Source organism: Jaculus jaculus, chromosome 4, assembly GCF_020740685.1.
Source record: "Jaculus jaculus isolate mJacJac1 chromosome 4, mJacJac1.mat.Y.cur, whole genome shotgun sequence".
Lineage (NCBI taxonomy): Eukaryota > Metazoa > Chordata > Mammalia > Rodentia > Dipodidae > Jaculus > Jaculus jaculus.
The window spans coordinates 179,926,477-179,949,603 of NC_059105.1; the positions used below are offsets into that span (position 1 = coordinate 179,926,477).

The 23,127-nt window shown below is 39.1% G+C and overlaps 1 protein-coding gene across 2 annotated transcripts; it reads left to right on the forward strand.

Moving 5' to 3' along the window:
- Positions 1-64: 64 nt before the first annotated feature.
- Positions 65-21,547, forward strand: Slc35a5 (solute carrier family 35 member A5). 2 transcript variants are annotated; one of them, XM_004672324.3, is made up of 7 exons: positions 65-348; positions 1,167-1,352; positions 4,830-4,928; positions 6,099-6,232; positions 10,003-10,070; positions 17,772-18,552; positions 20,140-21,547. In XM_004672324.3, the coding sequence occupies exons 2-7, from the start codon at positions 1,187-1,189 to the stop codon at positions 20,203-20,205; spliced, it is 1,314 nt and encodes a 437-aa protein (XP_004672381.1). In that variant the 5' UTR covers positions 65-348; positions 1,167-1,186; the 3' UTR covers positions 20,206-21,547. The 2 variants fall into 2 exon arrangements, with proteins under 2 accessions (XP_004672381.1, XP_045004120.1); XM_045148185.1 differs by lacking the exons at positions 65-348; positions 6,099-6,232 and having other exon boundaries at positions 1,332-1,352.
- The last annotated feature ends 1,580 nt before the right edge of the window (positions 21,548-23,127 follow it).

Below are 23,127 nucleotides of genomic sequence, written 5' to 3' on the forward strand. Positions count from 1 at the left end.
GACGCGGGCAAGGCCGCCGCTCCTCCCCCTCCCTCGCCGGAAGCGGAACGCCGAGCGCGCGCATGCGCCGTACTGGCGCCCGGAGCGCTCGTTCATTATGAATTTATTTTTTCCCTCCCCTGTCCCCATCTCTCCTCCCCCTCCCCCCCACGTCCCCCTCGGGTGAGTCGGCATCCAGCTTTGCGTTCCGTCGGCTCGGTGTCCCTCTCATGACCTTCCCCTCCACCCCTCCGCTTTTAATGGGACCCTCACGCGCTGCCGCGCCTACGACGGAGCTACACAGTCACCGCGGCATCGGCTCTGTGGCGTCCGTTCTCCCCCTGAGAACCTCGCCCCCGAGCCACTGAGGTAACAAGGTGCCCCGCGGGCCAGCCGACGCGCGTGCGCAGGAGGGGGCGGGTACACGGGGGAGGGGGAGGGCGTCGCGTGGGGCCCACTGCGCATGTGCGGTGAGACGGTTTTGTTTTTTTTTTTTTTTTTCTTCCTCTCCCCCTCCGCTCCGCCTTCCCAGTGCGCTGGGAACCACAGGTCTCCAGTGCGCCTGCGCGCAGCTGGGCTGCAGTTTGCGCTTTTCCTGGAGCTGCCCCGCCCACTGGTCCATTCAATGGGCCTACTTTGACGCTTTTTAGGCAAATAATGACCTGCCTCGAGTTACCTGTCCTAAGAGGGACCTGTTAACTCCTTCGAGTCTTAAGATTTTCATCTGTGTTGTGTGACCTACAGAGAGGTTCCACGTTCCAGCTGTTTCCATTGTGGTCCTACGTTAACCCGTATGGACAGCAAGTTGTGTTCCCAGCAAAAGTTATTTTTCCTACCCCGAAGAAGGATGAGCTGCCACGGAGGACAGACAAAGAACAGTTCCAAAAGCCATTCCTTTCAGAACAAAATTTCCAGTAAGAATAGATGGACTACCACCTCCCCCCAACACGCACAGTCAGTCCCAAGGTGTCCAACTCACGTGGCTGAGTCATCTTTTCCAAAGGGGCCAACCCTTTTCGAACCTCTAGGGTACCCCGTCTTCAGATCGTGACACTTTTCTTCCCTTTCTCCATAGTTTCTCCTCTACTCAACTTTCTTAGTTCTGATACAGCAGTAACCCAACATTTAATTTTTTTCCTTTTCTGTTAAGCACCATCCATAGTATTTGCCTTGTTCTTAATCTTTAGGTCTACGGACAAGGTTCCTCATGAAAGTATTCTTTTTAAGACAACTAAAAGACAGGGGGATGGAAAGAAAGTGCTGCAAGCGCCCGAGGTCATGCTCCTCAGCTATTTATACATTCCTGCTAGGCGTGGTATTCATTGCTTTAAGTTCAAGTCGCATCTTACTGGTAAAATACTCTGCCAACGAAGGTAAGACAGGCCATACATATGTATGGAGTACTTATTAATACACCTTATCTATCTTCCCTTTGGGTTCTTTGTGTGTAGAATAAAGTACCTTAAGTACTTTGCTTCATGTAAATGATAAAGCATGTTTAATTTTTATTATTCAACCTTCCATGCCTTGTCAAGAAAAATTTTTGACACTTGGTGAATTTAGGCCACTCAAGTACAAAAACCAAACTTTTTGTATACAGCATACATCTAATCACCACAGGTATTTTTGGGCCAATAGCAAAATGTATATTTATAGATAGCGTATATAGGAAATAGGATATATTTGTTTGGTTACTTGGCATTTGTGAGGCAACATTATAATTATTTTATCAGTGGGACATAATGAAAAGGTTTTGTGTGTGTGTGTGTATATATATATATACACACATATATATATATATATAATTAGATCTATTTTTTAATATAAGAATTTTAGCAAATACATTGAGTCACAAAACTGTATTGAGTATGTCTCACTAATTAGCAACACATCACATCATGACCTCATGAGATTAATGATAACCTGGGAAGTCACATGTGTATGTAAGTCTTGACTTCAGTTAATTTTTTTAAATTTATTTTTGTTCATTATTAATTTATTTGAGAGTGACAGACACAAAGGCAGGGAGAGAGAGAGAGAATGGGAGTGCCAGGGCCTCCAGGCACTGCAAAGGAACTCCAGATGTGTGCGCCCCCTTACGCATCTGGCTAATGTGGGTCCTGGGGAATCGAGCCTCAAACCAGGGTCCTTAGGCTTCACAGGCAAGCGCTTAACCACTAAGCCATCTCTCCAGCCCGACTTCAGTTAATTTTTATCTTCCAGGCCCCATTCTAAGTATTAGTAGTATAGTTCAAAGAGCATAAGACATAAAGACATCGTTAAGAACTCACAGTTCACTAGACGAGACAGAAATGTCATTGTAAACACATTACGAAACTACATTTTAGTAAGTGGTAATAGAAATATGTTGAAGATAACTAAGGTACTCTAAAGGAAGAAATAATATATTCTGTCTGGGAGAAGTTGGTGAGGAATGCATAGTGCTGAGGGAACGCTTCTGATTAAGTAACAGTTGAGCCTGAAGAAGACAAGGTAGATAGGTTTACAAATCAGACACAACAGCCTAGAAAGGAACAGACACATTAGGGAAAAAAAAGAGGAGGTGGAGAGAAGGCTTAGTGGTTAGAGGTGCTTGTATGCAAAGCTTGACATCCTGGGCACAATTCCTCAGTACCTACAAAGTGGTGCATGCATCTGGAGTTCATTTGTGGTGGCAAGAGGCCCATACTCTCTTCTCCCTCCCTCCTTCTCTCTACACCCCCTCTCTGCTTGCCTCTTTCTATCTGTCTCAAATCAATTAGTTAAATTTTTTTAAAAAATATGTTGTTAAAGATAATATGTACTTCAGAATTATTGAGCATAGCATGTAAGGACTTGGAGTAGAGAGTTAACTTGAGGGAAGGAATACATTGTTAAAGGCTTCCTATGCCCTGCCACAGAGCTGGAATTGTACTTCTAGATCCTAAAGTCTGGATGATAAGCTATACAGGAGGATAAAATAAGAGCTTGTGATGGTAGCTAGACAATAGAGGAAAAGACTTGAAAAAGGGTAACAGAAATTATTGCAAATTCAAGATATGGATGATAAAGACCAACAGCACTGTAGGAATATAGGATAGAGTCAAGAAGTATTCAGAACACAGAAAAGATGTGACTTGGATAATGTATTGAATGTGTAAATTGTAGAAGATAAAATACTGGATAGCTCAACAGTTTACGCTTTGAGGCAGTTTGATAATGATTTCAGCTAAGATAGGGACTATAAGGAGGAAGAGTAAGTTTGGTCAGATTCAAAGAAATTATAATTTTAGCTGTATACCTTTCATGCAGCCATGTCCTCATGAAATTAGTGCAATGTCCTAATTCACTATAATGTCCTATGGTGTCTAGTACTGAATGCTCATAAAGAAAAAATCAACTAAAGCAGTAAAAGGAAGTAGTTACTCATATAAATATATGTAGTGAACACTAAACTAAATGTTCCAAAATATCCATATAAGCATTATCACATTTAAATTGAAGACTCAAAGATCCAGGAGCTCATTTGTGAAGAATGGTAAAAATAAGAGACACAGGGAATTATAAGGAATGCCAACATTTAATTGGCATAGCAATGCTCAGTGGCATTAAGAAGAAGTTGTTAGAGGTGGGCTTGGTGTATACCTATAATCCCAGCGCTTGAGAGATGGAGCTAGAAGGACCATAAGTTTAAGGCAGCCTGGGCTACATAGGGAGCTTGTGGCAGGTCTGGGCTATAAGAGAAACTTAAAAAAAAAGAAAAAAAAAAAAGGCAAGGGAGTGACTGCCAAAGAAGAAAAAGATTATTAGATGCATTAGTTATTTTTCTCTCTCTCTCCTTTTCTTTTTATTTGTTTTTATCTATGTGTGTGGGCACACCCAGGTCTCTAGTTACTTCAAATGAGTGCCCCTCTAGCATTTATGTGAGTGGCTGAGGAACTGAGCCCAAGACAGCAGGCTTTGCGAGCATCTTTAACTGCTGAGTCATCTCCCCAGCATCTGGTTACTTTTCTTGTTGCTGTGGCAAAACACCTAACAGAAACAACTTAAGGAAAGGTTTGTTTTATCTCACAGTTTGAGAGGAATACAGTCCATGTTAGGGAAGGCATGAAGGTAGCAGTGTGAAGCAGCTGGTCATATTGTACCCACATTGAGGAAGTAGAGAGAAGTAAATGTGAATAATCAGTTTACTTTCTGCTTTTTCCTCTTATTTGATCTCATGCTGCTATCCAGGAAAGGTAGTTCCTCCCTTAGTTTGGGACTTCATTGACGAATACTGTCCTTTACAAAAAAGTGAAAAAGAATAAAGGTAGCTAATATATTAAATGAAGTTCAAAATTCAAAAAAGCAATGCCAAATGGAAGACATTTAATATAAGCAGAGTTAAATCTAGTTTCTTTTATTTGTTTTTATTAGATATGGACATATTTAGTATGTAAATAACACGTGTTGGTACCATCCTTTCCCTCCTCCCTGGCCTTTTTCTGAAGAGGCCCTCCTCATTTGGCATGTAGGTCAACCCCATGGGGATTGTGGGTCAGGCATTATGGGGCAACAGTCAGTTATGCGGGAGAGGCAATGTCTCTGTGCAAAAAGTCCCAACTTGTGGCTCTAACAATCTTCCTGCCCCCCTTCCACAAAATTCCCTGAGCCATGTTGGATGCATTTTAAGTCTACTTCAGCGATGGGCACTTAGGAGCCTCTGGATCTCTGCTGTGGTAGGTGTTGAGCGTCCTCAGTGTCTGTCTCCTTCACCCTTGTACTGATACCAGATTCGAATCTAGTTTGTAAATGAAAAAAAAACAAATCTTAAGTACATATCAACATATCTAGAATAAAATTTACAGTTAAAATTTTCTGTTGCATTTCAGAGAACAAGTATGACTATCTTCCAACTACTGTGAATGTGTGCTCAGAACTGGGGAAACTAGTTTTCTGTGTCCTTGTGTCACTCTGTGTTATAAAGAAAGGTGAGTCTTGATATATATGTTTGCTAAAAATTACAGAATCAAAAAAAAACAATGGTAGCACTGGAGGAACATTTATAATTTAGTCTAGTCCACACACGTTTTATAGGTAGAACAGGCTCAAAGAAAATCTTAGGCAGGGATGTGTTGAAAGGAGTAGCAGTAGGGGACTTACTTCGTTGTTGCCAACGCTGTATCTCCTCACATGCGCCTGTGATGGTTCTGCCCAGTAACTTAGTTTTTATTCCAATTCAGGATTGTTTTCACTCACTCTGCTTGTCTGACTTGATGTATGTTACATTGCAAAACAATTGCCATTTCCTACAACAAAACAGTGCACTGAACATACTGATTAATTGGGGGTGTTAATCTTTCCTCACATGTAGAATATTAGGCTTTTATGCAGTATAGAGGCTCTTACTATGTACTATTCTTCACCTCACTTCCCCAGTTATGGGTCTTTGCACTTTCTTTTTGAGCTTTCTTCCCTTGTAAAGTTAACTAATTTAGAGCACTAAAGAACTTATGTAAGAAGAGGTATTTTTGTGCTAAAGTGTTTCAATCAGGATGCATTTCTGGCTTGTTGAATACATTTCATTATTCCATGAAACTTCCATGTTACTTGCAGAACTTAAATGACTTTGTGTTCTTTGTCTGCATTTTATGTGCTCTGTTACACTATGCCCTCCTAAGTCTTTAGAAATCTGGAGCTGGTCAACTCACAGTAACGTTAGTAAAAAGTTAACTGTCTCTTGTTCCATAGCTATGAATTTTCATTATTAATTCCCTCCCCTCAAGGGAAAAGTAAAAATGTAAGAGCGTGACTTTTTGTTTAATCTTATTTGCTCTAAGTTGTTGAGATCTTCTTGGTCTCAGGCTTAGAGAATAAGAAAGTCCACAAGTGAGTCCCGAGCCACCTTAAGTAATACTTTCACTTTAACAGCAATTAGGATAGTCAGTACGACTGAGGGTGCTGCTGGTTGCCGTGGATGGAGCACAGCAGGTGGGTTAAAGACAGATTGCTACTATCCATGTGCTCTTGTTTCTGGAAGCTAGTACTCACTCATGGAGGCAACTTTGTAGGATTGTATCAGTAATCAGCTACAATGTGCTTTCTCTAAAAATGTAAGCATTCTCAGTCAAGGTCATTTATTGCCATATTTATTCCCATAGAAAATCATCAAAGTAGACATTTGAGATGTGCTTCCTGGAAGGAATTCTCTAATTTCATGAAATGGTCCATTCCTGGCTTTCTCTATTTCCTGGATAACTTGATTGTCTTCTATGTCTTATCCTATCTTCAACCTGTAAGTAAAACTATAACAGAAAAAAAAGAAAGTAATTAAAAAGGTACAGAGAGATGATTCTCAAAACTGATTTGTATTTTTGATCATTTCTTGCTTGTTTTAGTTTCTTGTTGCTCTCACTGGCCTTTTTGAAAAGTTCCCAGTTCTGTCTGAATATTGAATTATCTGTCACTTGCCAGATTATCCTCACTCTTAGCAATTGCTAACTGTGTTGACTGCTGTGGCAGAGCTGCTTCCAGACTCAAGGAATCAGAGCCCCTCCCTTTGTGTAACTTCAATCATCTATCTATAACCAGCCTCTAATCTCGGTCGTGACATCACCTTCACTCACACTTCCACAATTCTCTCAGGAAATTATACACTTGATCCAGTCTGTTAGCTACACCTGTATTAATGTAGCTTATCTACATTAAAAGCCATTTGTGTGGCTTTTTTTTTGTTTTATCGTTAATACACAAATTCTTTGAGAGGAGGGATTATATCATCCCCACAGTAAGACCATTTGTAACTGATGATACCAGGAATATTCCTCTCTCACAGCATCCTTTGTGTCAGTTTAGAAGGTATTGGTTTTTAGAATTAAAATTCAGTCTTCTCCTTTTACCTCTCAGTTTGGGTCACATGCATATCCCCTCATATTTTATAAAATGAAAGTTTCTATTGTGGCTGTGAAGTTTTTTGAGAATAAAAAAGCATTTTGATTACAAATGAGTTTTTTAAAAAATATATTTATTTATTTATTTGAAGAGGCAGGTAAAGAGAAAGAATAAGGGTGCTGGGGCCTCCAGCCACTGCAAATGAACTCCAGTCTCACACACCACCTTGTGCATCTAGCTTTATGTGGGTCCTGGGGGAATGGAACCTGGGTCTTTTGGCTTTACAGGCAAGTGCCTTAGCCACTAAGCCTTCTCTGCAGCCCACAAATGAGATTTTTATTGGCACTGATCCTCCATGTGAAACCTTGCAGATAAAATCAAGTTTTAGAATGGAATAAGAAGGGGGAGGCTCAGTAGAGTACTATAGTACAAGACAGCATTTGACACTGTTCCACAATATAGAACTAAGACCTCATCTTTTAGTTACTCCATCTGAAAAATAGAAGGAAAAACAAGCCAGCTCAAAGGCAGGGAGTGAAGTCACTTGAATACGAGAGCTACTTTCAGCTTTGCAATTCATGATGGTGATGAGTGCTCGTCAGTGTAAATTCTCATTCCTGCTTTGTTTATCAGATCTGAGCATTCCTGTATATACCAATTATTCGTCTTCTATAATAAACATTGCTTGTATTTTATTTGAAACCAACAGATTAAGTAAACTCTTAACCTTTCCTTCATGAATAGTACCAAAGCACATAGCAGCGTCCTTATTTTTCTTCAGTATTTATTGCTTTATTCTTCCTGATTGAATGCAACCACCGATATTATGAAACAAATCACATGACATACTATGTGCTCAATTTCTGTGCATGATTCTGTTTAAGAAATTAAATAGAGGTACATGGAGGTTTTAGGTCTAAGAATTGTGACTGCATTTTTTTATATAGTGTTGTCATGAGTTTTTAGAATCTGTCTTGCTAGCCAGGCTGCTTAGTCAATGTGTTTATACTGTTATTAATGTTATTCAAGATCACCACTACACTTACAGTGACTTTGCTCAACTCTTAACTTGGGGTTCACAAGCATTTGTCTTACTTTGTCTTACTCTGAGAAAACCAATTCATAGTCCAACTCAAGTAATAAATGCCTAGGAAAGTAAAAAAGCTGATCACCTTGATTTGATAATTACATATTATATCCATGTACCAAATTTTCTCTTTTATTTTTTTTTAATATTTATTTATTTGAGGGTGAGAGAGATGAAGAGACACATATATAGAGAGAGAGAATGAGCACACCAGGGCCTCCAGCCACTGCAAAGGACCTCCAGATGCATGCACCATCTTGTGTATCTGGCTTACATGGGTACTGGGGAATCAAACCTGGGTCCTTAGGCTTCATAGGCAACCACCTTAACCACTAAGCCATCTCTCTAGTCCCACTACTTTTATTTTTAAAGTATTTTTTTTCCCCCGGGGGAAAACAAACCCTCAGCTTAACACCAGTAAGTGGATACAACCTTTACAAAAAGTCCATCTCAAATGTACCAGATGAGATACTGGGTTATTTACATATGATGACAGGAAAACATTTTGATCAGCTGAAAACAAACTTTTTACAATTCCTTGACTACCTTAAAGTCAGAAAAAAATTAAGTAGGAACTAAAATTTATTTCACAAAAATATTGCTTATAACTCAACTGTGACACAACCCATCCAGTTATTTTCTCTCACTGTAGATACAGGTTACACATATAGTGTGTGTGTATGTATGCACACATAGAGCTATATGTCAAGCTTTTTTAGTTAAAAATATCTCAAGGGGCTGGAGAGATGGCTTAGTGGTTAAACGCTTGCCTATGAAGCCTAAGGACCCCAGTTTGAGGCTTGATTCCCCAGAACCCATGTAGACCAGATGCACAAGGAGGTGCATGCATCTGGAGTTCTTTTGCAGTAGCTGGAGGCCCTGGTGTGGCCATTCTCTCTCTCTCTTTCTCTTTCTCTCTTCCTCCCTCCCTCTCTCCCTCTTTCTCTCTCTATCTATTGCTCTCAAATAACTAAATAAAAATAAATACATTTTTGTAAATCTCAATATAAAATATATTCTTAAAATTATTGCTAGTTTTATTATGTTTACTTTATTATTTAGCTGTATTTGAGTCTTATTTACCGTTATTAGCAGCTATATAAAATCTTATATTCTTCATTGTTTGAGTTCTTGAGACAAGGTGTTTTACAATCTACTTCAGGCTAACCTTGAACTCAAGGTAGTCCTCCACCAACCTTCTGAATCTAGAATTGCAGATAGATACTACAACTCTTTGTAATCAGTTTATAATTGCAATAGCAAAGAGGAAATCAAGGTGAACTATGTCATAAAATGATTTTTTTTTATTATTTGTATTGCTTGATCCAGTTATAGGGACAAATGATTATATTTCATGCTCTGTGAGCAAAACAAACTGAAATTTTTAAAAACTGAAATATAACCATGATCACAAAGACAAGCCATGGTAAATTGTAGCTAACACATTTCTAAGTGCTTAGAATAACCAGGATCAAATTAAAGTTCTGTGTTCTGAATCATACCAGCTCAACCAGAAAATGGATTCAATTCCTAAAACAGAAAAGATGTTTAAATGTCTGCCTTAAGTTCTCTTGATGCTTAGATGAGCGTGGCAGAGTTTGTCCTCCTCACCCGTGCAAGTAGCTATAGGTGTGAAGGTATAGCACGGTAGTGGACTTGCTTGTCTGAGCCTGTTTAAGGTACAGCGTTTGATTTGCCAAACCAACCACACACAAACATACTCTACAGAGTCTACCAGGTACTTTGATATCTGTGAAAAGTATGCTTCATAGGGATGGTAACTGTTCATTTCTAGACCTAGAAATCTCTAGAGGTTATCAGTATTTCCAGATCTATATATAATTATTTGGACAGGCATTTCCTGAACTTAAACACATATTTTGAAAGTCTAGACAATAATTCAATCATATCTGTGTAAAGTTAACAAGCAATACAATTGTAATTTAATCCCCTAGTGAAATACCTGCCCTAATAACCCTCTGCTTTTTGCCTTGAAAGCTTTCTGTGTCAGGTAAACCACCAAGCTGGGGGATTGCTGAGCTCACTGCTTTGTTTGAATTGTAATTCTGTCTTCTTTTTCTTTCTAGGCCATGGCTGTTATCTTCTCAAATTTTAGCATTATAACAACAGCTCTTCTATTCAGGATAGTGCTGAAGTAAGTAATTTACCTTAGACGCATATGTCACACTTTAAAGTGGTCCAGCCTGATTTCAGATAATTTACTAAGCACCAAGCCCACAGAATCCCAAGGCCCGGGTTCTGTTCCTAATTGGCTTTGTGTATCAAGCACTATGTATTATAAAACATGTGGAGAGCAACTGTAGCACTAGCCTGTGCAAACCTCTGCCACAGGTATGTGGAATATCTTGAACCTCTCAAAAGGAAGATTGCCTTGTAGTTCATGGTTGAATGTTAAGAAACCAAGTTTTCTTTTTCCTCCTCCACCCAGTCAGTTAATTTGTTTGAGACAGAATCTTACTCTGTAGGGCAGGATGACCTTGAATTCCTTAAACAATCCTATAGTCTCAGCCCAGGTTTTCTACCAAAAACATCATGAGCTTTGTATGCATAATCTCTGTATACTAGTAGGAAGAGATCTTCAAGATTTTAATATGTTTGTACTTTGGAGTTGAAATGATAAAGAGAAACACATATTCTGTTTGTAACCATTTGATATGATACATGCAGACAGTTTGTGTGAGGAATATATTCAAATTATAACTAAGAAGAATCATGGGTTTAAAACTTTAAAAAACGCTGTTATCCAACCTTGGTCTCTTCAGGGGGACCATTGATAGTATAAACATTTCTCAGCAAATGATCTCTGCTGCAAAGCAAGGTTAGAATGTTCCAAGGCACACAAGTATATAGAGATGTACCACTAAATCACAATTTAATCTATTAGTAATAATGATGGGAAAAATAAAACTAACTCCTTATATTTGTTGTGCTTTTTTAAAATTTTACATTCTCCTTAATGTCGCTTTCTCTATATGCTAAGTGATAGGTATTCTTTCATAATTTATGTGGTTAAAAGGATGGATGGCTGGCACACCAAGAGGGTAAATATTTATTGAGTCTTTGGTGCATGTCAAATGTAAATTATGTAGAATTCTAGAAACATTTCCTTTTACTGTGAGGAAACATTCAATTTGATAGTTAAATGAGGGATTAGAAATATTATATGTGGTACCCTTTAATTATTAGAGTTCATTGATATTTGCTGTATCATGCTCATCATGTTCTTCAGTTTGGTTGTGATTTATAGAATTAATTTTGTCAGTAATCAAGAATGCTATTTCAAAAATGTTGTGAAGCATTTGAAATTAACATGAAATTCACTTTATAGGCTAAAAATATACTTCTAAGAAAATACATGGGAGTAATAATATATTAATTACTCTGATAAAATTAAAAATATACATCCATTAAGAAAAATATGGTTCCAACATATAACAAAATGTTTACTAGTTGAGTAAGGGAGTAGAGATCTCAAAGACATGATTTTTCACAGTAGACACTTCTTTTCCTATAAAAAGACATTTCACAAGTACATATAACATACCTGTTATGTAATATACAGATATTATTTCAAAGCTCCCTGAATTTTTAAAGAAAAGTGATAAAATATACATTGTCTGACTTGAAGTTGGTGAATCGTTCCAGCTACAGGTTGCAGTTCTAGGTGCCGGGTTTCGAGAGGGCTTATCTTAGCCATTGTAAGTGGGCAGCTCCGTAGAGTTCGGGGTATTGCACCTGGTATACATGACACTTGTCTTTCATCTCACAGAACTGGATACCTGTAGGTAGGCGGCGGGGTTTCTGTCTGCTTGCTTGTTCTGTCATCAAGGCTCATCAGTGTGGTTGGCATGAGACAGCAGATCCTGTGTAAGCTGCATGCTCCGTGATCTGTGTCTACCTCTCCTTTCAGTTTAAGATCAACACAGCTGCATTTTATGTTGTTTGTTTTGTCATTTATAGTGTGTGTGGTTTTTCCCTATCTAATGCTGTTTGTGGATCAGACAGTGGTCTGCTAGCACATGTTCATGTATTTTGTCATACCTCACTTTTTAATTTATTTTTAATTAAAACTGTTGCTTTATACATGATTTTAAGAGAGTTACAAAATACCTTTCCTATGCAGGTAAAAAATAAGACTACAGGGCTGGAGAGATGGCTTAGCGGTTAAGCGCTTGCCTATGAAGCCTAAGGACCCCAGTTCGAGGCTCGGTTTCCCAGGTCCCACGTTAGCCAGATGCACAAGGGGGCGCACGCGTCTGGAGTTCGTTTGCAGAGGCTGGAAGCCCTGGCGCGCCCATTCTCTCTCTCTCCCTCTATCTGTCTTTCTCTCTGTGTCTGTCGCTCTCAAATAAATAAATTAATTAATTAATTTAAAAAAAAAGACTACAGTAGTAGTGGGAGAAAACAAAAAGTAAGTCAGGATACTAATGTAAGGGTTATGTGGAGGAATCTGAAAGTGAAAAAAATAAAACATCACCACCTAGACATCCTCTAGTCTGTTCTACAGAAATCCTCTGTGAACATAGGGATGTGTTCTCTTGAGTGTGATCACTGGTTCAAAGCAGGAACTGTTGCTCTAGCACCTTAGCATAGTTGAATGCTTGAATTTGTTTTGGCTTTAGGAAATAACATCACTTAAAGATTGTGATTTTAGGGTAAAAGATCCAGCATTATTTTACCTACTTACTATATAAATTGCTCTGATTTCATCAAGGAGACACTATGGGAAAAGATCATTAAAAATTGCATTTTAGGGGGCTGGAGAGATGGCTTAGTGGTTAAGCGCTTGCCTGTGAAGCCTAAGGACCCCGGTTCGAGGCTTGGTTCCCCAGGTCCCACGTTAGCCAGATGCACAAGGGGGTGCATGCGTCTGGAGTTCATTTGCAGTGGCTGGAAGCCCTGGCTCGCCCATTCTCTCTCTCTCCCTCTATCTGTCTTTCTCTCTGTGTCTGTCACTCTCAAATAAATTTTTTTAAAAATTGCATTTTAGGGCTGGAGGGATGGCTTAGCAGCTAAGGTTTTTGCCTGCAAAGCCAAAGGATCCCAGTTCGACTCTCCAGGACCCAAAATAAGCCAGATGCACAAGGGGGCGCATGCATCTGGAGTTCCTTGCAGCAGCTGGAGGCCTTTGCATGCCCATTCTTCCCCCCCCCCCGCCTCTTTCTCTCTCAAATAAATAAATAAATAAAATATATTTAAAAATAAATTTAAAAAATGCATTTTATCACAATTACACTGGGTGTCCTAGAAATTATAGTAAAGTTAGGTACTATTAGAACAAGGAGAAAAATATTAGTAATGCCATTATTTTCTCCAAAATTATTACTTAACAAATGTTTATGATTTCTCATCATAAGACTATCACTGGTAACATATTCAGTGCTGCTAGGAAGTGTATTCTGTAGTTTTGTGAGAAAGCAATTGTGTGAGTTTTTTCACTTGTTTTCATGTTCTATTACCACCAAATATGGTAGAAACAATAAAATTGCACTAGTTTGATACAATTTGAATGTAACAACTTACTTACTAGGTAAAGTCATAATAGAGAATCATTATGTATCTCTAAGATCCCACAGGCTGGTTCTAGGACTCAAAGCTTGTGGATGCCCAAGTCTCTTTATTAAATGACACCACATTTGCATGTAACCTACCTACTGCATTGTCCTATCACTAATGAATACTAAGTAGTGTAGTACAAATGTTATATGTGTTTATATTTTATATTGTTTAGGGAATAATAAAGTATGCATGTGATCTTACTTCTTAAATACTATTTTCAACCTATAATGGAAAGTGCAGGGGAAAAACTCAAGGATATTGATGGCTGCCTGCATATGTAGTAGTTACCCCTTTATTGATGGGAGATACATTTCAGTGCCCACAGTAGTTACATAGAAGTATAGATAGGAGTGGAAACTGTGTAAGCTGTTTTTTTTTTCTTTATCTTATATACGACATACATATTTCCTGTCTGAACTACTTATTGCACACTGTGGCTATAATTTTTCCAGTTAGAGATGTGACATTGAAGCTAATAACAATTTGTTCTTATAGATCTTAGCAACCTCAGCATACATTTGTATCTTTCCCTATGAATTTTAAATCTTTGACCATCTCACTTAAAGGAAGCATTTCACAGCATCTCTCACATGTCTGAACTGTCAGAATCACTACTTTTGCACTATGGGGCCAATATTAAGTAAAACAGGGATTGCCTCCACACAAACACTATCTTTCTGATAACAGACACGTGCTGAATGATAGACAGGCAGGTCATGTACAGCACAGATACACAGGCAGAGAGATAATTCACATGGAGGCTAGGGCTAATCCAGTAGCCAGAGATTTTGTCATGCTTCTCAAAATAGTGGACAATTTAAAACATGTTTATTTCTAGGATTTTTTTTTCATATAGTATGTGCAGGTTTACATGGAAAGCAGAACTGCAGATGAGTGGCCAATACTGTGTGTTCTTGGGTAAATTGAATGAATTTACTTTAACTTAACATTGTAAAGTATAAACAAACACCTGGTCACCATTTCACTGTTGAGCTAGGTCTTTCTTTGAGTATTTGCAGTGTTTGCTGATTGGCTTATGTGAGACTGTAGTCATTGCACACCATCCATTTCTGTTTGCAGATACAATTTAAGTACATCAAATCTTTGGAAGTGCTTCTTTAAATAGAACCTATCTGTTGTAATTACCTTCTCATTGCTGGGACAATATACTCAACCAAAAGTAGTTGGTGGGAGGAAAGGGTTTATTTCAACTTACAGTTTGAAGAGGAACCTTCATGATGGCACAAGAAAGTAGGCATGAGCAGAGGCTACACATTACATTTTGCCACAGCAGGTGGAAGATAGCAGCAAAGGTAAGCTGAACTAGCGCTGGCAAGCTGGGGGCTAATAAACCTCAAGGTCTGCCTCCAGCAACACACCTTCTCCAGCAAGGCTCCACTCTCAAATTGCTACCAATTAGGAACCTAACATCCAAAACACATGAGTTTATGGGGGTCATCTGATTCAACCATCACATTCTGTCCCAGGCTTCCATAGACTCATTGCTATCTCAAGATGTAAAAACGCATTCAGTCCAACTGTAAAAGTCCCCATAGTTTTTTTAAATCCCACTGTTCAAACATCCCTAGTCCAAAGTCTCACAACTGTGAGCCTGTAAAATTATAACACACATCATATACACATAATGGCACAGAATCAACAATCACACTGCAAAAGATAGCATCAGGCAAATTGGCCAAGGAAAGATTGAACAAATGCAAGATCTAAAACAAGCAAAACAAATATCAAATCTTGAAACTCCACTTCTGGCACATAAAACCTGCAGATTGGTGGTGATCTCTCAGTTTCAACTGAATGGGGCTATAGTCTATAGTTTTGGGACTTTCATTTCTTTCTGTGCCATGTTCATCTGCTCAGACCAGTCCATTTCCTTTCAACTCACACAAACTTCCACTAGCCTAATCTTAACAAAGTTCTTCCCCTCATAAGTCAAACCTCCAGTTCACAGTTTCTACTGCATTTAAGGTCTTGCAACTCTCAACACAGCAGTCCGTCATGCTCTGCTTACAGCACTATAAAGCATCTCAGTCTACCACGGTTTCAAATACTTCTGCATTCCTCCCACAGATCAGTTCCAGAAGATCAGAAGCCACATAGTGAGGTTTCTAGCAACAACAACCTCACTCCTCTTGTGCCAATTTTCTGTTGTAGTTACCTTCTCATGGCTGAGACAGAACACCTGACCAAAAAGCAGCTGATGGGAGGAAAGGGTTTATTTCAGCTCTTAGTCTCGAGGCAGGAGAAAACATGGCACCAACAGAGGCTGGCATCACTTCCTTTCCACTGCAAGTGTAAGATAGCAGCAAAAGTGAGCTGAGTTAACACTGGCAAGCTGAGGGTTAACAAACTTCATGGTCTGCCACCAGTGACACACCTCCTCCAGCAAGGCTCCACCTCCCAAATTGTCAACAGCTAGAGAACAAACACCTAAACCACATGACTGTATGGGAGACATCTGATTTAAACCACCACACCATCTAAAACTTGCTTCTCTATCAACCCATTTACAGTTACCACGCCTATATGTAATTTTCAGGTAGCTTTTTTTCTGAGCAATTTGCATTTAGCTAGTCTTTCCAAAATCATCTATTTAGTTTTCATGAGAATATCAAGCTTTTTTAAAATAATTTATTAGTCATGTAATTGTTAAAATCTATCACAACTAATGAGGTCCTAGGGTGAAAACATTTAGGAGAAGGTACCTGTGCACAAACAGTTATCATGGGATCAGAAGCCCTGAGCCCTGTAGCTACACACATTCAGCTGTGAGCATCAGGCCCTGTTAAGCTGGGGCAGTGGAGGGTCAGTTAAGTGAACTCCTTTTGTGTTACGCCATCTGAACCAAAGAATAAACAAACCATAAATAACCAAGTCATCACTTATAAATGCACAAATCTTTGGCTGACTTTATAGAGTAGTTTAGGAAACTTCATAATCTTTTTCTGAAAATACACCATGTCTCCTCTTCGTGGCTTTTCCCATCTTCACCTAATTGGTCTTAAAGCATCAAGATTTTGTTCTCGGAGGTCTTGCAGACTACCTAGTGCTTCTCTTCCTTGTCCACATCGAGCATTCTTTTTGCTCTAGGATAAACTTTGTGAGAGTTGGAATGGATGTCCCTGTCGACTCAAGTGTGTAGTTAAAATTGAGTTTGCAGCTTCAGCTCCTGGCAGGAAAACTCCTGCTACAGGAGGGCATGTCACTGGGGAGGACCTGGGTTCCAGCCCAGCAGTATAGAGAGGAGTTTGGGCTCTGGGGGCCCTGCTTGCCACTGGTGTGCGTGCTTGCTGCTACAGCTGTATGCGGCAGTTTGGTGGGTTTTTCCTCTGCTGGGACCAGTGAAGGAAGCCAGCTTCTTCCACCACTGATGGAACTTGCCATGGATTTAGGAGGTAAAATAAATCCTTTCCTCCCCTAAACTATCTGGTTGACAATTCATCCCAGCAACCTTGGAGCTGACTACTACAGCCATCTCATTCAGTCTACAGTCATCTTCATTCAGAACAGATGTGCACTTTCAGGTGCCTCCGTGTGCTTCATGGGTCATGTCAACACTGCTGCCGTCAGGTAGCTCTCCTCATTACAGTGTAGCCTCCCTCGGGAGGAAAATGAAGCCTGTGTACTGCCCCAGTTCGCCTGATATATAACTGCTAACTAGATGTCTGTTGAGCTGAGCGAGTCATCAAAGTGGAAACACATCTTCTGTATTTCAAAGGTTTATTGTTACTCATTGTACTTGAATAAAGCATTTGTTGGTGTTTTATAAACGGAACTAGTACCCCAAATACAGGTTTTGTCCCTTCCCTTATCAACCAGCAGTTTGCTATGAATGGTTTATGATTTTGTAGGTCATGATACACGGCTTTGAGAAATCTCCTTTGTACAGGAAGTTTACCTGTATAGAAGATTGCTGATTCTCCTACACCAGGCTGAGAACTGCCGCTATAACTGAACATTAACATCACTTTAAAAGTGTCACAGGTCCAGGACAGCTCCGGGAGTGGGGGCTTGTTTAAACCTGAAAATTAAAAAGTAACCCAAAAAAGAAATTAGTGAAGCCTTTATGACACAGTAATGATAAAAATTTAAAAATAAATGTTAGGCACCAACAAGCTTCCTTTGAACTGAAATTGGAAATGTTAGCAAAAACTAGGTGTCATTTATTCAACCAAGTATTCCAAATTTCTGAGTTTTCCATATAAGCAAGTGACATAGCAAAACTCCAGTAAAACCTTGCTTTCTCATCTTTGGACAGGCGTCATCTAAGCTGGATACAGTGGGCTTCTCTCGTGATTCTGTTTCTGTCTATTGTGGCGCTAACTGCCAGCACAAAAGCTTCACAGCATAATTTGGCAGGACACGGATTTCATCACGATGCCTTCTTCAACCCATCCAATTCCTGCCTTCATTTCAGAAGTGAATGTTCCAGAAGGGACAATTGTACAGCAATGGAGTGGACTTTTCCTGAAGCTAAATGGAACACCACGGCCAGAATTTTCAGCCACATCCGTCTGGGCTTAGGCCATATTCTTATTATAGTCCAGTGTTTTGTTTCTTCGATGGCCAATATCTATAATGAAAAGATACTGAAGGAAGGGAACCAGGTCACTGAAAGCATCTTCATTCAGAACAGTAAACTCTACTTTTTTGGCATTGTCTTCAATGGGCTGACACTGGGCCTTCAGAGAAGTAACCGTGGTCAGATTCAGAACTGTGGCTTTTTTTACGGCCACAATGCATTTTCAGTAGCCCTCATTTTTGTTACTGCATTCCAGGGCCTTTCAGTGGCTTTCATTCTGAAGTTCCTGGATAACATGTTCCATGTCTTGATGGCCCAAGTCACCACGGTCATCATCACCACAGTGTCTGTCCTGGTCTTTGACTTCAGGCCCTCCTTGGACTTCTTCCTGGAAGCTCCATCAGTCCTCCTCTCCATATTTATTTATAATGCCAGCAAGTCTCAAAACGTGGAATGTGCGCCTAGGCAAGAAAGGATCCGAGATCTGAGTGGCAATCTATGGGAGCGTTCCAGTGGGGTAAGTTGTGAAAATAGGCTATGTTTCTTCTGAAACTTACAACACACTTAAAAAAAAAAAAAAAAAAAACTCAGCAGCAGATTATAAAAAAATGTATATGTGCTTACATTTTTTGACATGAAAATCAACATTCACTAGACTTCTGATGCTTGTGAAGACTGTAATCAGTCTCTCAAGGATTTTATATGTTGATTGTATTGTACAGTGTTACATAATCAAAAATCTGAAAGACAACTCAAAGCTCATTGGACCCCGTCTCCGTAGTCTTAGGATTAAAGAGATGAGGTAGGTAATTTACAAGTAGCAAGTGAAAGATCCAGTAATAGAGTTATAAGGTATAATTCTTAGTTTCTTGCTCTTCCTGCTGCACAGGAGTTGGGAAAGTAAGCCTCTTGATAAATCTTGTTTAATGGAAGACCTGGCTTCTTCATCTTCACTGTGGTTATTTAGACTCACAGTGTAGCAGAAGGGAAGGCCTTGTTTATTTCATCAAGAGATGGTTTTTAAAAAGACCTCTGTAGCGTGTGTGATGGTGCATGCCTTTAATCCCAGCACTCAGGAAACAGAGGTAGGAGGATTGCCATGAGTTCGAGGCCACCCTGAGACTACATAGTGAATTGGGCTAGATTAAGACCCTACCTTGGAAAAAAGAAAAAAGAAAAACCATCTCTAGGGCTGGAGAGATGGCTTAGCAGTTAAGGCTCTTGCCTACAAAGCCTATAGACCAGAGTTTGATTCCCTAGTACGTAGGTAAGCCAGCTGAACAAGGTGGCACATGCATCTGGAGTTCGTTTGCAATGTCTGGAGGCCTTGGCATGTGTGTTCTTTCTCATCTTCCCCCCACTCAAATAAATAAATAAAATATCCTTTATAAAAAAGACCTCTGTAGGAGGTGAATAATACTTTCTAGAAAAGATTGCTCATGCATATATACTAGTTTCTTATAATTGTTTGGAAAGGTCTTCATTCATTTTATGTAAATGAATACTGATCTTTTGGGGTTGAAGTAAGTAATTTGCTTTAAATGAAAAATGGAATGAACTCTTCTGTATACTTTTAGATTTGTAGTTTTCATGAACTCAAAGGTGAACTCTTTCACTCTTCAGGAAAATATGTTGCTTATCTTCCCAGGGTGTTATGTCTCTGAGTTGATGATGTAATAGATGAAGAAATCAGACCCTTTTGTTCAAAACCTCTGAACTAGCCAAAGGGTACACTCAGAAGTGCCTTACTCTTTCCATGAGCTGATAGTTCCGTTTTCAGTAAAATAAAATCAAATTAGGTCTGCTTACTAGTTTGTATGCTTTCCTCCCTCCTTCAGTCTTCTCCCCTTGAGACCAGCAGGTGGTGCTTCTTGCTTTGCTCTTGGTGAACCTGCATTCAAGGTCTGTTGAGTGCCTTTTACTTTTTAGTCACTTTATACAGTTTTCTACAGTAAACGTTCTCAATGTCTAACTTGTCCAGATTATGGCTACACCTACGTGAAATAAGCCTTTGATTTATATATTTAGTAATCCTTCTCATTAGTAATGGTCAAGAAAGCATCCATTCTAATTTTAATTATTGATTTCATGTGTTTCATTTTAGGATGGAGAGGAGCTGGAGAGACTTACCAAACCCAAGAGTGATGAGTCAGATGACGACGCTTTCTAATTGGTACCCACATACTTGGCAGCTCTGCAAACTGTGTTTATACTTGTAACATCTGCAGCATTTGTCTTCTCACTCTGATAAACTCTTTACATAAATCTAACCACTCCTGGACGGTTCTATCCAAACCTTGTAGTACCTAAAGGGTGACACGTGTCTAAGGACTAGAGCAGGAATGACAGCATAATGCCTGTATCAGTAGCACAGTACTGAACAGGTCAGCAGGATTGGTACAGGTTACTTTGCTTGTCCTCTAAGTTCCAGAAACCTTGTGGAAATCATGTTAAGTGGACCAAACCGTACAAACACCCAAATGGAGATCAGTTTGGCAGGTATTAACCATTAGGTACTAGTGTGCATGCCACAGTGTCCTCTATTTTTATATATCATTATAAATATTGTGTAGGTTGTCCCTCCAATTTTGAGATCTTAGATGTAGTTATTTCACTTTTAAAGTAATGAGACTGTAACTTCATACCTGGCTGTGCCATAGTCTTGGGATGAGGGTCTGTGTGAGATCTTTTGCTGAAAAAGCACATTTTCCAAAACAAAATTTCAGAATCGTGATTTTTAGGAATTCATGGGAAACTTTATTCTCAGCAATTTAGGATTTGGTTAAAAGCTATTTGCTCACGTCACAGTTACTGCTTGTTTTGTAAATCACTTAAACCATTGTGAGGTTTCCCTCCCTCTTCAGTTTGTACATTTTCAAAATCTTACATCACAACTTTTGTGTTTGTAGGTTTTGCAGAATTAATAAGGCATTTTATTTTGTGAGTTGTTAATTGAAGCTTGTGACTGTTATGTACTTGATATAATATCCTGCTTGCTAGAGTCAAGGCAAGGGTGTCAAAACTAATGTGGAAAAATTGCTTTTACAAAAATCTCTTTGTAAATACCTGTTGACTTTTAATGAAGCAGAATACTGTTACTGTACATCTAGGAAGGCCAGTCATCAAGAGCCATGTTGCAGAAACAGTTCATACTCATAAATAAGTACATGGTCTTTTTGTCAGGCACTTTTGCATGCTGCCAAATGACTCTTCTAGGTATAGCAGCCAGGTGACAGATAATTAACAAGTGAGAAAACAGAGTAATTTGTCCCAGGTCATATAGCTGGATGGTGATGGAAACAGACTTTAACTAATAAGCTTGTAATTATTCAAAGTCCTACACTGTAAATATGAATTATAAGATATCATACAGCCTTCACATTCCTTCTTTCTTCAGTTTTCATGTATTTGTATGTAAGATAATACTGTTATTGAATCCATCTGTCAACCCCAGAAAAACATAATTGCCAATAATTGGTAAACTTTTTTAATTAAAATAATTATTAAACATATTGTGTGTGTATATTCTGTCATGTGAGTTGGGATGTGGAGTTCTTTTAACTTTTAAAATATGAGGTAAAAACTATAACTTTTAAGGCTTTTTTTCTGTGAGTTAGTCATAACATCCAAGAATAGCAAAGTTCTTTACCTTATCATAGGCATTCTCACTAGTTAGATGAAATGGAAAATTATGTATACTAGAGTATTTAATTTTAGAGGTAATGAAAGCAATATATATGAGGAGCTCACTCTTAGGAAATATAGCGTACAAAACGTTTATCTTACAGAATAGATAAAATTACAAAAATATTCTTGCAGAAGTATTTCTTAAGGAATATACTAAATAGGATATTTTAGTAGTCCATGGAGTTTGGTTTTTCTTGTTTATAGTTACTTTTTTACAACCATCCTGTTTTGAAAAACTCATATGTTGCTCCAAAGGTTTGTTTGTGTCAACTTACTGAGAGGAGCCAGGAAAGGAGAGGAAGAAAGAGGAGGAATTAAGAAGTGAGGTTCTGACGACTGACGTGGACACACCGGAGTACTTCAGGGCCATCACTGTCTTGAGGAGACAGTTTGAAGGTGCTCTTAGAATGAACAGATTATGTAACAGAACAGTTGTCATATGGAAAGAAAAGTAGGCGTTCCCGCACTGGAGACCAAAATACAGTAAGATTGACCGGGGTGATCATTAAATTCCTTGCATGTATAAAAAGACCCTCTCAACAAAACATACTTTACAACCGTAGTAAATAAAGCAAGCGAGAATGTGTATATTGGCTATGAAAGGAAAAGAGAAGAAAAGGTGCCTTAGACCAAGATCCCAAAGCCCCAGCTACTCCATAGGTTTCGAAGCAAAAGGGACTCAGAGAAAATTCCTCTGCTTATAACTAAGTCTTCTCCTCCTCCTCTTCCTCTTCTTCTTTTTTCTTCTTTCCCCTCCTTCTTCTTCCTCCTTTTTTATTCTTGCTCCTCCTTTCTTCTTTCTTCCTCCTTTCTTCTTCCTCCTTCTTCCCCCCTTTTCTCCTTTCTCTTCTTCCTTCCTTCGTTTGTTTTTTGCCTCAGTCATTCCTTGGGTGGAAGCCTGACTGCTTGTGAGGTGGATTAGACAGCTGTGATCACTGCAGGGTGCTCTCACTCCCACAGGCCCACCCACGGAGAGACACACAGCCCATGTCCTTGCCTCCTTTTCCTTCTCTTTTTTAAATTTTTATTTATCTGCAAGCAGAGGGGGATGGGTATACCTGGACCTCTTGTCACTGCAAATGAACTCCAAATGCATGCCTCGCTTTGTGCATCTGGCTTTATGAGAATTGAACCTGGACCATCAGGTTTTGCAAGCAAGCAACTTTAACCACAGTTCATTCCTTTTTCTAACCTATGTCTAATTTTATCTTGATGTTCCAGGGAGAGACAAAGCAGAGAGGATTAAACACAATAAGTAAGAGAATGATTTTCTAAAGCTTAGAATGAACCTTCTGAATCAACAATAACATTAGCAGTCACTTTTTTGGCCTTATGTGATCAGAAGCAATAGTTGATCACAGCTCAGATCCCCAGTAGTTGGAAAACAGGCCCGCATTTGCCTATT

What these genes read in the sequence shown, in the direction of transcription:
- Slc35a5 (XM_004672324.3), top strand. Translation starts at nt 1,187, where the DNA reads ATGAAAGTATTCTTTTTAAGACAACTAAAAGACAGGGGGATGGAAAGA. An exon ending in AAAATACTCTGCCAACGAAG is followed by an intron (nt 1,353 to 4,829) that starts GTAAGACAGGCC and finishes GTTGCATTTCAG; the next exon opens with AGAACAAGTATGACTATCTT. An exon ending in TATGGGAGCGTTCCAGTGGG is followed by an intron (nt 18,553 to 20,139) that starts GTAAGTTGTGAA and finishes GTTTCATTTTAG; the next exon opens with GATGGAGAGGAGCTGGAGAG.